At 47.3% G+C, this 12,805-nt stretch overlaps 1 protein-coding gene and 1 pseudogene across 6 annotated transcripts in view; both read right to left on the reverse strand.

Moving 5' to 3' along the window:
* The window catches only part of LOC146189964 (uncharacterized), a 76,144-nt gene that overhangs the window by 43,872 nt on the left and 19,467 nt on the right, over positions 1 to 12,805 (reverse strand). For 5 of the 6 annotated variants that reach the window (XM_084604686.1, XM_084604684.1, XM_084604683.1 and 2 more), the window contains exons 6-8: positions 3,712 to 4,040; positions 1,578 to 1,823; positions 775 to 870 (exon numbers count right to left, since the gene is read on the reverse strand). In XM_084604686.1, the coding sequence (XP_084460812.1) occupies positions 775 to 870; positions 1,578 to 1,823; positions 3,712 to 4,040 (671 nt within the window). The remainder of the gene's footprint in view (positions 1 to 774; positions 871 to 1,577; positions 1,824 to 3,711; positions 4,041 to 12,805) is intronic. The other variant, XM_084604685.1, reaches the window with a different exon arrangement.
* Positions 10,352 to 11,325, reverse strand: LOC146189966 (uncharacterized; annotated as a pseudogene).

Consider the following 12,805-nt stretch of genomic DNA (forward strand, 5'->3'; position numbering starts at 1 on the left):
TTGCGTCACCAGTACTGCAGCAGCACGAAAGATGGAGGCTGGTATGACATCCACCAAGCTTTCCATTAGTTTTTAATCCCAGTCTTCTTCTTGAAGAACAATAAGGAGGGAATGAGAGAGATGAAAAGTCCACAAATGATCTACTCAATCATTTCAGCTAACTGTGATACCCAAGCTCGATCCTAATCAAGCAAGGTTCAAACCTGCCTCCCCCAGCCAAGCCATGGCAGTCACGAACCGGATCTCCTTTGGACCTCAAGTTTCATGTAGAGGCATCACAATCATTCCGCTAACATTAGTCTGTCTATGGCACCTTCTGATTCCATCAAGTGCAAGCCTGAAAATATCATCCATTACGATGCAAAAAGTCTCGCAAGGATATCCACTAGCAACTGCTTGAGAGCCCACTGCGCGAAGTACACAGGCAGCCCCTTCATCAAATGGGCGGGGTGCTCCCCATTGCAAGCAGCAAAAAGCTCCGACGACTGGTCCCGTATTGCAGCAGCAAACGAGAGCAAGTTACTTCTTCAGTTCCAGGCAAAATAGCCACAAAACCAAATATCCTATTGTACAAAAAAACAAACCCCCCAGCAACAGCCGCTCTGACCAAGGCAAACAAAACCATTACAATACCTCATGCAAGCTGTAACAGAACCAACAAGAACCTTGAAACACCAACACAGCACCACCCCCACAACACCAGACACCCAGGCAGCAAGGGCAGGGAGAAACAGAGAGAGAGAGAAAGAAATTGAGAAACCAGCACTCAGTTACCTGCGGGGGCAATCGTGTGACCACCGTTGCAGTACCACCGCTCGGTGTCGAAACGCTCACCAGCTTCATGTGCTGGTTCGGCTTCAAGCCCAGTTGCTGAAGAGAGACAGAAGTCCAACAGGAGAAAGGAGAGGATAAAGGAGGAGGGGGCACAAGAGTAAATTTTAATTTAACGTGTGGCAGTGGTTTACGAGCTCTTTTATTGCCTGACTGAGTTCAAATATACCGACAGCCATAGACTATCGAGCAACTACCAACAAAAGAAAAAAAAAAGCCGCTCCAATTTTATCCTGAACCATCGAGTGCTGGCAAGCCTGAGAACACCTGCAACAGGTAGCGTGCAGACAAATTGGCCGAAATAAAAGCGCAAATGGTGTTTCCCTTGATGCACAAAGAAAGGTTGCAAACCCATAACAGCTAACCATATCCAACGCACGAGTTCAGCACTTTAGAGTGACCAATATAGAGCTAACACCTTTCATTATTCCATCCCACCGAGCTTTGTACCAATAATTCCACTCTCGCCCTTTTGTTAGATAAATGTGAACAAAACTCTATCAGACTTGATAATGTCAAGAAGGTGAAGGTCTCTGCACGATTGCACTGCTGCTCAATACACAACTGCCTGAGCCTATGCCAAGCAACTGGGCGATATCAACGCGGTCTCATTATGTCAAACAACCCAATCAAAGAGTCAGTGATCAGCCATCTACCACCTGCCAGATTGCCAGATTTTCTGCAGAACAGGGCCTTTCAATGCTATCATGTTGATAACAGTGGGTGAAGAGAGAGAAAGAACTCACAGCAGCCAGCATGGAAGCGTTCGCACCGGTCACCCTCAGCTGCTGGGGCGGTGCCGACGGCCGCACTGGCGACGTACCACTGGAGGCCACAGTTGTGACCGTGGCGCCTGAAGCGCGTGACGCTATTACCGACGCCGGTGCCGTCACGGTGGTGGGTACTGTCCTGATGCCCGTTGCGGGTGGAGGCTGCGGAGCCGGCTGCACAGGCTTCAGAGGGGGCATGCGGACGCAGACACCAACGGACCTCTGCAGAGGCAACAACAACAAAAACAGGAAAGTTTTCTGGTCAATAAAAAGCGGCAGCGCGAACTCAAAAAGTTCCCAGTGAACAATTAACAGCTGTGCATAAACAAACTGTTAACATCCAGCACACCCTCACGCACAAAATACCTCTTATACATTCCTCGATTTCGTTCTTTTTTTTTTTCATGATGAGTATTCCTCACCAGTCCTTTGCACACTACTAATTGCATCCGACCCCCATAAAAGAAAACGAATTTTAAACGACTGGGCATTTTGATCCTCTGCCACCTCATTTCTGCGCGAGCCTCGGCTCGCACAGGATGATTCCTCTCTAAATAAGACTGAGCACCATCTAACGAGGCTCACTCGCAGTGGAGGTGTCGCATACTGGTCACTAAAGCCTTCTCAAAAAGATCCTACGCATAAAAATGTGCTCAACACCTGCGATGATCGTCAAACTGCGACTACATAATGCTGCTTTAAGTCTGCGGCAGTGAATTCTCCGTCGAATGACAGAGCCATCTGTTTCGTCTGCAGCACAAACCATTTCGTTCTTTAGCATATACAGCTAGGAAGAGAGCAGAATATTGCTAAGATGTTTATGGCAGTCGCCAGGAAAAAAAGGGACACATTATTCAACACAGTAAGCAGCATTTAAACGTTCTTCAGGCATATACATGCGCATGAAACTTGATTCGCTTTCAAATACAAATGTGCTTACTCAAACTGACACTGGAATGGATGTCAGGTTTAATACCCTTGCAATGTGAAGTGCAGAGAGAAAACCAAAGGAAAGAGGACAAGGTACACTCTTTCGGGGCCACCTCTTAACTCACCATTCATATATGCATGGTAGTTATGCATGCTGCCAAGTTCAAATTTTTAGTGCTGGTGCAGGTCTTTTTATCTAGGAGCTAGTTTAAGACCGAAACATTCGGTTTTAGCATGGTTTCACTTTTTCTCAGCAGGCGACACAAACGAAATCTTTATCTAAAGTACAGTGGAATCAGTTTGCAAAGGTATGCTTCCTGGAAATTCCGAACTTCCACTGAGAAAGGTTTCAACCAGCTGTATTTTGCAATATTTCTGGAAGCAACGCAATCAGAACGACTTATATCTATCCCACTTCATGCTTGAATGTTATTTTTATTGGCACTATCTATGCCCAACGTGTAGAGTGTCCTTTCTTTTTCTCTCTGTGCCCGTCCTAATTGGACTAATAAGTTCCGCAGTATAATGTAAACGAATAAAAAAACGAATAAAATTAAACCGGACGTGCTGCCTGTGGCCAGCGCCCATCACGCACTGTGACCAACGACCTCCCGTCCACAGTGACGGTCTCTGTCCCATTAACTGTGGGCGGACGTCTCATCACTCCACTGAATGACGGAAGTGCACTACTCGAAGTGTATGTGGATCAAGCGACGTTTGCAGAAGATGCGCCATTTCGGCAACACAGTTCCAACAACGAGTGCAAGTGCTTTTCGTTTTCTAACTCACTCTCGGACAGACAAATTGCGTCGCCAGCAGATACACAACCAGGCCCGGCCCAAGATCGAGAACCGAGCTCAAGGACCGAGCCCGAGGAGCTATTTTTTTCTTATTTTCTTTTCTGGTGTCTCGGAGTGTTGAATTGAAAAGGGAGAGGAGGAGCGTCATTTTTATTCACTGATATCTCCGGTGACAATGAAGCTAGCTCAAAATTCTTGCGACCAAGTGGCTAGCGAGGGAGTACCTATCTTTTGACCGCTTTGCTTTACCTCATTTTAGACATTTCATAGTCCCTTTAAGGCCCGTGCCTGGCTCAGGCCCACCAATAACGTGCTTTACCCGACCGCGCCCCGCTCACTGGGCATTGGGCCCTGACAATGGCAGTATCTGGCTCACTTACCCTCTCACGGCGCGCGTTGGCACACTTCTCCTGCTCGCAGATGAACTCATTGAGCTGGCGCTGCAGCTGGAAGGAGCGCCGCCGCCACCGCTCGAGGGCACTGTGCAATGCGTCACACTTTTGGGCCATGGTCTTGAGCACCGCGGCCCCCTCCGACTGCAAGTACAAGCGGGCGCGCCGCAACACGTACTGCTCCAGCTGCCTGCGGCTCACCAGGAACACGTCTCGCCGTGGAGCCGCCGCGCCGTTTCCCGTGGCACCTGCCACAGCCTTCACGTCCGTCACAGAGCCACCGCCGCTGCCCAAGACCTCCACCTCCAGGCCACCACCTTGTGCCCAACACAAGGAAGAAGAAGCCAATGGAGAAAAACTTCGACATGTTTTAACAACCTTCAACTACAAGTCACAATTCTAGCTGGACACAATCATTAAACACAAATAATCAACACGCAGACAGAAACAAAAAATGGCTGCCATTGTAAGTGTGCAATGCAGTCTACACGAACAGTATGCATTGTCTTTGTGAAAGTGATTTTTAAAGACTGCTTCTTTGCGACCTTTGTCCTTTTAGTCACACTGCATGCAAAACCGCAACTCTCCTTGACACCATTGAGCAGTATATAGTACTAGCGGACAAGAATACACCCACGTTCGCTTGAATATGTGCATACATTCAGACACGGCCGGTCTCGAGGGAGAGAGCGCTTCTCTTCTCTTACGGCCTCTCCAATGGAGTCTGTTTCCACCGCCCGCCGCGCCTCGGTGGGGTCGCCACCGCCCCACTGCTGCTCCTCCGCTACAGCCGTTCACGCGTAAGGGAAATGCGCGCTTGCTTTCAGCTTCGCCCGCGTCAGTTGTAACTGGCAGGTCCTGACATTTCGCCCCTTATGGTTTATACAAAGTCCGTCATCAACATCGAACATTTATCGTGTACGAGGAATAAAATACAGTCAACAATCCGCTCACGCGCGCGCTCCTTCGTCAGTGCGGCCGGGCACGGCCGAATGAAGCTTCGGGTACACTAACATTTTTTACCCCTAAGTTTTGTACAAAAATAAATTTACCAGGCTATGCAATCTGCCTTTGAATGTTTTAAGCAGGTGTAGCGCGACCTGACGTGAGTGCATGGTGAACTGTTGGGTGGAGATTCTGTCAACCTCTACCGTCTTCGTTTAGATCAGAAGAGGCACCGGCAAAAATTCATGGCGCGTCTCAGATTCAGAGTAAAGAACAAAAATTTACTCATATAGTAAAAATTTCACTTGTCTAGTGGAGTGGGCTGTTCTAGCTTCGTTCAAAACATATCAGTCGGTTGAAAGACCGAAGATGTATATGGCATGTAGTCTCGCGACTACTTTTATTCAAGGAAATGGGCATAAACAATTAAGCAGAATCGAAAAGAGCGGCAAACAATAAAAAAATTGTCCATCAAAATGCGACCCGAGTCTAGAAAATTCAGGCTCAAAATCTTCCTGCACGGCTTGTGCACATAAGGAGTTGGCCTCTCGGTCTTCTCCGTCACTTTCCTGGTATAATTAATTGAGAAGAATTCTGAGAAATTTTTCAAATATCAAAGAAGCGGACCTAATAACAGCTGTTGTCAATTCCTTTCGGGCAACTCAGTGTTGAGTTCTGAAATGCTGACTGAATCAAGATCTTAAGTACTTCGAGTACATTTGTGTGTAGTAGGTGCACGGCAGATTTTTCAAAAAAAAAAAAAAACTTGTCCAATAGGGCAACAAGATCTGGTTTCGGATAATGCAGTCCACTAGAACATTGTCCTCGTAGAAGAGCGTACTACATGGGGCTGCTTCTTTCGCTAGTTTCAAGAATAGCGCAAGCATCACACCCGAAGTTGATTAACTAAACGATATATCCAGCGACGTAAGGTGAACCGGAATATGTGACAGTGGGAAATGGGATGGTAGGAGATGCCATCACTTCCTTCAGTGCCTTGATTTTGCTCTCAGATGAAATGCCCGTCTTGACAATGCAGTCATGTGCCGCTGCCTGTTACGGCCCTCGCATCTAGCATATGTCATTCCCTTCAGCATACTAACCTTACTTTCCTGAAGAGATCAATGGGTCGCTATATAAGGCTTGAAATGAGTCTTCAGTGAGAGTGTACTTCTTTAACACTTTAGAAGTTTCTTGCATACTTTCGATATAGCAGGTGAACTCATTTGTAAGTCACTGCATAGAGTATCACCTCCATCATTTATTGGCCTTTTTTTTATCACTTCGAGCACAAGTGGTGTCATGAATATCAAACCATTTTTTGTTTTCATAATAAGCATATCACGTAAAAATTTCTTTAAAACAATGTTTATTTGCAAAATTAAAATAATGTTTATAATACCACACATTGCCTTATATGAATTGTAATAACATTTAAAACTCAACCCTACAACGTTTACTTTGACTGTTATACTAATACTTTATATCATGCAAGCATTTTGCAATTTACATTACATTTTTATGAAATTATTGAAATTGAAATTGAAACATGAATGGTTTCGCATCTAGCACTGAAAGACTGTTTTGCTGTTGCAGACGATTTGCTGTCATGTTAGCCTTGAAGAAGCTTCGATGTGATCACTGCTCATTCAGTTTTTTTTCTTTTTGTTCCTATTCTTGTACAGGCTTGGGGAAAATTCGGATTAAAATGGACAAAAGTAGCTACCGTGCCGCAGTGTATGCCATGCTTGTCGAACGTTTGCTGAACGACAGTGTTTTTTACATCCGTTCACGTGTGGTACGTTGACGACATGCCGCTGCAGCATCTACCTTCTGTGCTCTTTAATTTCGGGGCTGCACTCACCACGAAACTCGCGAGCGACAGCGCGAAACCAGGCAAAAGCCACCCGCTGCCGCTGAAGCAGACGCGGAGCGAACAGTGAGCAGGTCGCGCCCCTTGCGCCGCTGAAGCAGACGCGGAGCGAAAGTTCCCATTGCTCCCGCGGCGACTGAGAAGGCCGTAAGAAAGAGCGCGCGCTCTCTCCCTCGAGACCGGCCGTGATTCAAACAAAAATTTCAGAAATAAAATTTTTTTCGAGACCCACAGGGTTACATGCGAGGCCACTTACTTGGGGCAATTAGGCACCATTTTACGGTAATGAGAACGGGTTCCCGCTTTGATACCCATTCACCAACACAATACCGTAGAATCTCGATGATACAATTACGGCTGATACGAATTTTAAGAATGCTTTGAACGGACTACATTGTATAGAATATGTTAAGATTCAGGGTGATACGAAGAGTTTCTGAACCCGCCGCGGTTGATACGAACGTGCAAACCAGTGGCGCATGTGAGCGGGCCGGCGCGGCTGGCCTCAAGAGGGGAACATACCCGACGCGGCCGCCGCTAGCTCCTCTCCACCCCCCCCCGCCGTTCGTATCATTCTCAAGCTCAGCGCAAGAGCTCACAGGGGGAGAGAGTACCCACCGCGGCCGCTGCCTCTCCTCTCCAACCCCCCACCCCACCCCGCTAGCCACCCTACCCCCACCTCCCTTTGGTAGCAAATGGATGAGCACTAGATAAGGACGGCCAAGGCGAGGCACATGTTCAGTCGTGTATGTCACTCATTTGCTGGCAGCTCATTGGCCTATCGAAAAGTTGTCTCGCCGGCTGGTCCGGAGGTCTGTGACGCTGGCTGCGGCTGCAGCAGTTCTCTGTTCACCGCTTCTTTCTGTTCTTCGCTGTGTCGTGAACTGCCCAAACGTTACAAAGATGCAAGCGTTAGCTGCTGCCGAAATGTTGCGGAAGCGTAAAGCCCTTTTTTTTAAGGAATGCTTGATGTGCTGAAGAGGGTTGATGAAAACCCTAAAAAGCGTGTCGACTTAGCAAAAGAGCTAGGGTTGGCACCCTCGACGCTCTGCACCATTGTTGGGTAGCGAGATGTCATCTTGAAGAATGTGCAGCACTTTGGTACGAACGTGAAGCAGGCTAAAACAGCGACCCATGTCAAGCTGGAAGAGGTTCTGCTGACTTGGTTCCGCGAAGTGACAGCGGCCGGCATCAACGTGGACAGCAAGGTTCTGTGTGAAAAAGCCGACACCGTCGTGCTTTCGCTTGGAATTGAAAATTTCCAAGCGTCTGGGGGATGGCTGCACTGGTTTAAGGAGCAGCACGGACTTGTCTACCGGGTCGTCTCAGGTGAAGGCAAGAAAGTGGACCAGTCAGCTATATATGAGTGGCTAACACGCTGCCGGCGCTGTCAGAGTGCGCGCCATGCGACATATTTAATGCCGACGAGTCGGCCTCTTTTTCAACCTTCAACCGGAAAGAAGTTTGTGCGTAAAAGGCCAGGCATGCCAGGGCGGCCAGAAAAGCAAGGAGAGAGTAACAGTACTCTTTCGCTGCAATTTGGATGGATCCGAGAAACTCCAGCTTACCATCATCGGTAAGTCGAAGAAATCGAGGTGTTTCCGATCGGCGGAGCATTTGCCTGTCTTTTACAAAGATAACCAAAAGGCGTGGATGACTGGAGATTTTTTCCGCGAGTTACTGACAAGCCTTGATCGGAAAATAGCGTCAAGAAACCGGAAAATTTTGCTTCTAGTGGACCAGTGCTCTGCCCCCCCAAAGGAAATGACATTCAATAATGTGAAAGTCAGGTTCCTGCCGGCGAACACTACCAGCCATCTTTAGCCACTGGACGCTGGGATAATTAGAAATGTAAAACATCATTTTAAAGGACTTATAGTGAGGCGTCTGCTGGCAAAAATTGACCGCAAAAAAGCAAACTTGCGGATCAGTCTCTTAGATGCTTTGCACTTTCTAGCCATGTCATGGGATAGTGCAACTTCAGACACAATCTCGAACTGTTTTAGAAAGTGCGGATTTGCCATAGGACTTGATGCGGCTTCGGCAGGAGATCGTCAAGAGCCAGATGAAGACTTCATGATTGATGGCTAGGACAATCTGGAAACTGAAGCTTCGGCTCGAGACTTCGTTACCCCGGACGACAACATCGCGACCTGTGGGCTGAGGTTTATTGAAGACTTGGTCAACGAAGCGGATGACTGCGAAAATGAGCCTGACAGCGATGGTGACGCTGACGACGAGTGTGATCAGCCGCCGTCAACGGCAGATACTCTTCACGCTTTGGACGTTCTGCGCCACACCACAAGTGCCGGCAGCGTCAGCGACAAAACCGCTGCACGGTTTTATGCCTTTCAGGCGGGGCATGTCCGCGACATCAACGGCAAAAAAGTGCAGACAAGCATTACGGACTTTTTCGGTCGCAAGTAATTCGCCATAATAAAGTTTGGTTCATTTTCAATTCATTCCCATGTGGAAGTTGACTTGTTTTGAATCATATAAATTCGGGATGATACGAATATTTTGCGTGCTCCCTTGGAATTCGTATCATCGAGATTCTACTGTACGTCTCTTCACTTTGAGCACACGAGAACAAGGCTCATAGCGAGTCCATATTCACGCACTGGTATTTTAGTTCACCACGCACTTTGCACCTAGCGCATTGCAGAAACGCATTCACCGATTTCGAGTTCGCGATCACACACTTCGTATAGTGGGCCCATGGCATCTATAGCACGTTTCAATTTTCAACTTCTTTTTTTCTTTCGCTATTTTCGGGCTCTCAAGATTCATGCCCCCCTTTAGGTTTGCACACAAAATGATACAATGTTCTATGAATTACCCAGGATTTTCAATCTGTTTGTCAAGATTTCAACTTAGGACAAGAGGGTCTTAAAAAAAAAAAAAGTGTTTAATACTGAAATTTTGATAATGAAAATTAGTGAGCATGAGCAGTTTCTTACGGCGATTTCAAATGCGTAGCTCATTTTTGCATTGGATCAATTTTTCAGCTTTTATGCTATTTTCAAAATATATAATCTTTGAAAATTTGCCGGAAGATCTTTAAAAGATCCATGGCACACATTTAGTTTTACATAATATCAATGGCTTCTGCAGAAGTGAATAAATATAATAAGACTAACTTTACCACTCTATGTCTCCCATATAGGAAGTTACGCATGCTTGAAGTTGCACTTCAAGGAATGGACATAAATAGAAATAGACTACATCAACTTTTACATAACTTGTACTTATTTGAGGTATTACTTTTCGATCTTACTGCAAGTATCCAGCATTCAGCTACAAAACAAGACAAGAATGATCAAAATCGCTTGCATAGAACCAGAGAAAAGTTCGCAGCAATGCTATGAAGCGACCAAAAAAAAAACAACCCGAACTGACAAAATGGTGAAAAACAAAACGGTCTTTTTATCAGCTTTCCGGGCTGATAAAAATGTGTTTCTTTGGAACTAATCAGCTCAGTAAGCACCAGGAGCATAATCTTGATGCTCCTGGTTCCCAAAGAGAGTCCATGTAGAGGTCCTTTACCACCAGGGCACATTTTGAAAGGACCATGTCGGCTGCCTTCGTTGCCACAAGGTTGATTTTTGCCTTCAAATGGCGCTGCTATGTCTTGTAGCGCAGGTCCCTGCGAGAAATGCCCATTAAATGCTGCATGTCCATTTCCTGTACTTTGTACAACGCGAGCAACCCCCCAAGAGCTCCATTCATTTCCTTAGAGTCCCACAGACAAGGCACCCTCCGACATCGGAACTTCTTTGGTAGCCTTGCGGACGCCAGCTTGCCCCTTAGTACTGCTTAATGCAGTGCAGTCTCCACACAGCAATTAAAGATGCATGCTGCTCCTTGGGCATCAGGGACCACAGCACTAAGTGGAAAGGCTCCGGCAAGTTTTGGCTCTTCCCTCCTAGGCAGGGTCAGAGAAGTGAACCTTGTGAGAGGTGCCAATATATAGGCAGCATAGCATCAGCAACATCGCCTGGGAGATTGTACCTGTGCTTCGACTGCGCTGCTCCTTTTTCCTCTGTAGCCTTATGACGACACCACGGGTCGGCACCCTCGGGGCAAAATTCATGGTGAGGCTCCTTGTCTGTTGACGTGACATGGCAGTATGATGCCATCACTGCACGCTGCATTGCAGCCACACCCTTATGATTGTTTCACCGGGCCCAGCCATAATGAGCTCGTCAAAGGGGGCCTTTGACAGCCTGCCCTTCTCTCCTAACGGCTTCTCACTTTTCTACACAAGAATGCGTAGTGCAGTCCCCATCCTTTTTTGTACATGGTTTAGGTATTCTTCACTTACAATAGGAACTAGCCCATAAACATGCTCCTGTACCAGGGCAGAGAAGGTGGCACTGTCACTGTCGGACACAAGTGTTGTGTGATGCAAGTTGTGTTGGGTCACAGAACGTCCCAAGAGAGTTAGCGTTGCCTCCCCCTCCATCCTTCCAGACTTGACATCGGTTGGTTTTTTTTTTTTTTTGGCACACATGAAGGCCAGCCAACTTGCACATTCAGAGTCCCCAGGTTTTGGTCCTATCTGACAACCAAGGCCCTGGTTAGATAAAGCCGGTGCATCCAGGATGAGGCTGGTGTGGTATTCAATGACAGCCCCTACTCCAATGAGGGACGCGTGGCCCCGTTTGTGCAAGGTCCCGTCATAAATGACAGTGATGCCCCGTGAAAAGCTTGGATGCATATCTGCATGTACCCCTCCTTTACTGCATTTGCTAATTCGGCATAAAGCTTTTCCATAGACTGGGCCTCTGGGTCCCTGAAGGTCTTCTTCAGATACTTTTGAAAAGCCCAATAGAGAAGAGCTCTCTGTGGGACACGTTCATTGCGGACCAAAGGTCACAAAGAGCTAATTGGCCCTTTCTATTTGCTTCATTGCCATTACGGCTCGGATATTCACTTCAAATGCCATCCCTTCGTTCTGGCATGCAGGGTTCCAGGCACTTGAAATAATACCACAATGCGGGCACACCAACTGATGTTCAGTTGCCAGTCCAAGATCGGTGCCTTCTTGAAATGTCAGACCAGTTGCAAGGCAATGCATGCGCAAGATGTATGAAAGCAGGGCGCCTAGGGCATCCAACTGCACGAGGCAAAATTTGGCACATTTGGTTGTAGCAGTGGCAGGTCTGGGATCAGGTGTCATCGCTTGAAACTTGTGCTGCATCGCTGGCATGGAGCCAAGTTCATCTCTAACAGCAGCATGCTGTGCCTCTGCTGCCTAGATCTCCTCAGGCGTCAAGAAATGTGTTTCCAGGCTAACAGTGGAAGAAGCATTGTTATCCTTCGGAGATGATGGGAGACCAGAGGTGAAGACCGCGAATGCCGAGATCAATGGGCCCGGATCACTGGGTATACTCGAAACGATGCACTCTTGTGTCGATGAAGCCGATGGTGCAATGCTCAAAGCAGTGATACAATCGTTTTGGACGCTAGAAGCAGCAATGCAATCCCCTTGCATGCTGGAAGTGGCGATGCATTTGTCTCGGACGTTGGAAGCTGCAGCGCAGACGTCTCAGACACTGGAAGTGTCGATGCAGGCGCCGGCACGCCTTCCAGTGTACGCGGCCTTCGTGAAACGCTTCCGTGCACTGAATGAATGCCGCATCTTGAACTTCATTCTAGGCGTCGTGACCAAATAAGCAATCGGAAGGCACGGCATTAAGAGCAATCGCAAAAATGGCAAGTGATGAAGTGAAAGCACAAACCACAAAAGAGAGACAGAGCAGACAACGCATGGGGAGGTAGCTGGCAGAGACCACCGCATCAACGCGTGCAATAGCCAATGGCAGTAGCCCGAACCCTCGCGTTCTCGAGGAGTGCGCAGTTCTTCCGATCACAGCCTCAAATTCAAGATGCGGGAAACTCAAAAGCCATTGCGAGGCTCATAATCAGAAGCAAGCTACGCCGCTGCTACCGCCGCCAATGGCGGCGAAAGAAAGCGCAAGGATTCACAAACAAAATAAGACCAAGATGGCGGCACTCAGTTCAGTGGAAGAGGAATCGCAGGCACACGAACTTGGGTCATTTTCGTCGATTTCTCGCAATGCCGTGGTTGCTGCCCCGCTTGTTATATTATTAATTTTTAGTTTTTCTACAACAAATACCACACTGACATTTGCAGAAAGGCTAGTTTATAGCTCATACTAATGGAATATATACTTTACCGAAAATCGGCTTTCTCACGATTTTTCGTTTTTCAAAGGTCGCATTCCCCCTAAAATAAAA

The sequence above is a fragment of the Amblyomma maculatum genome, chromosome 5 (assembly GCF_055883805.1).
Source record: "Amblyomma maculatum isolate TAMU_Amacu chromosome 5, ASM5588380v1, whole genome shotgun sequence".
In the NCBI taxonomy this organism is placed as follows: domain Eukaryota; kingdom Metazoa; phylum Arthropoda; class Arachnida; order Ixodida; family Ixodidae; genus Amblyomma; species Amblyomma maculatum.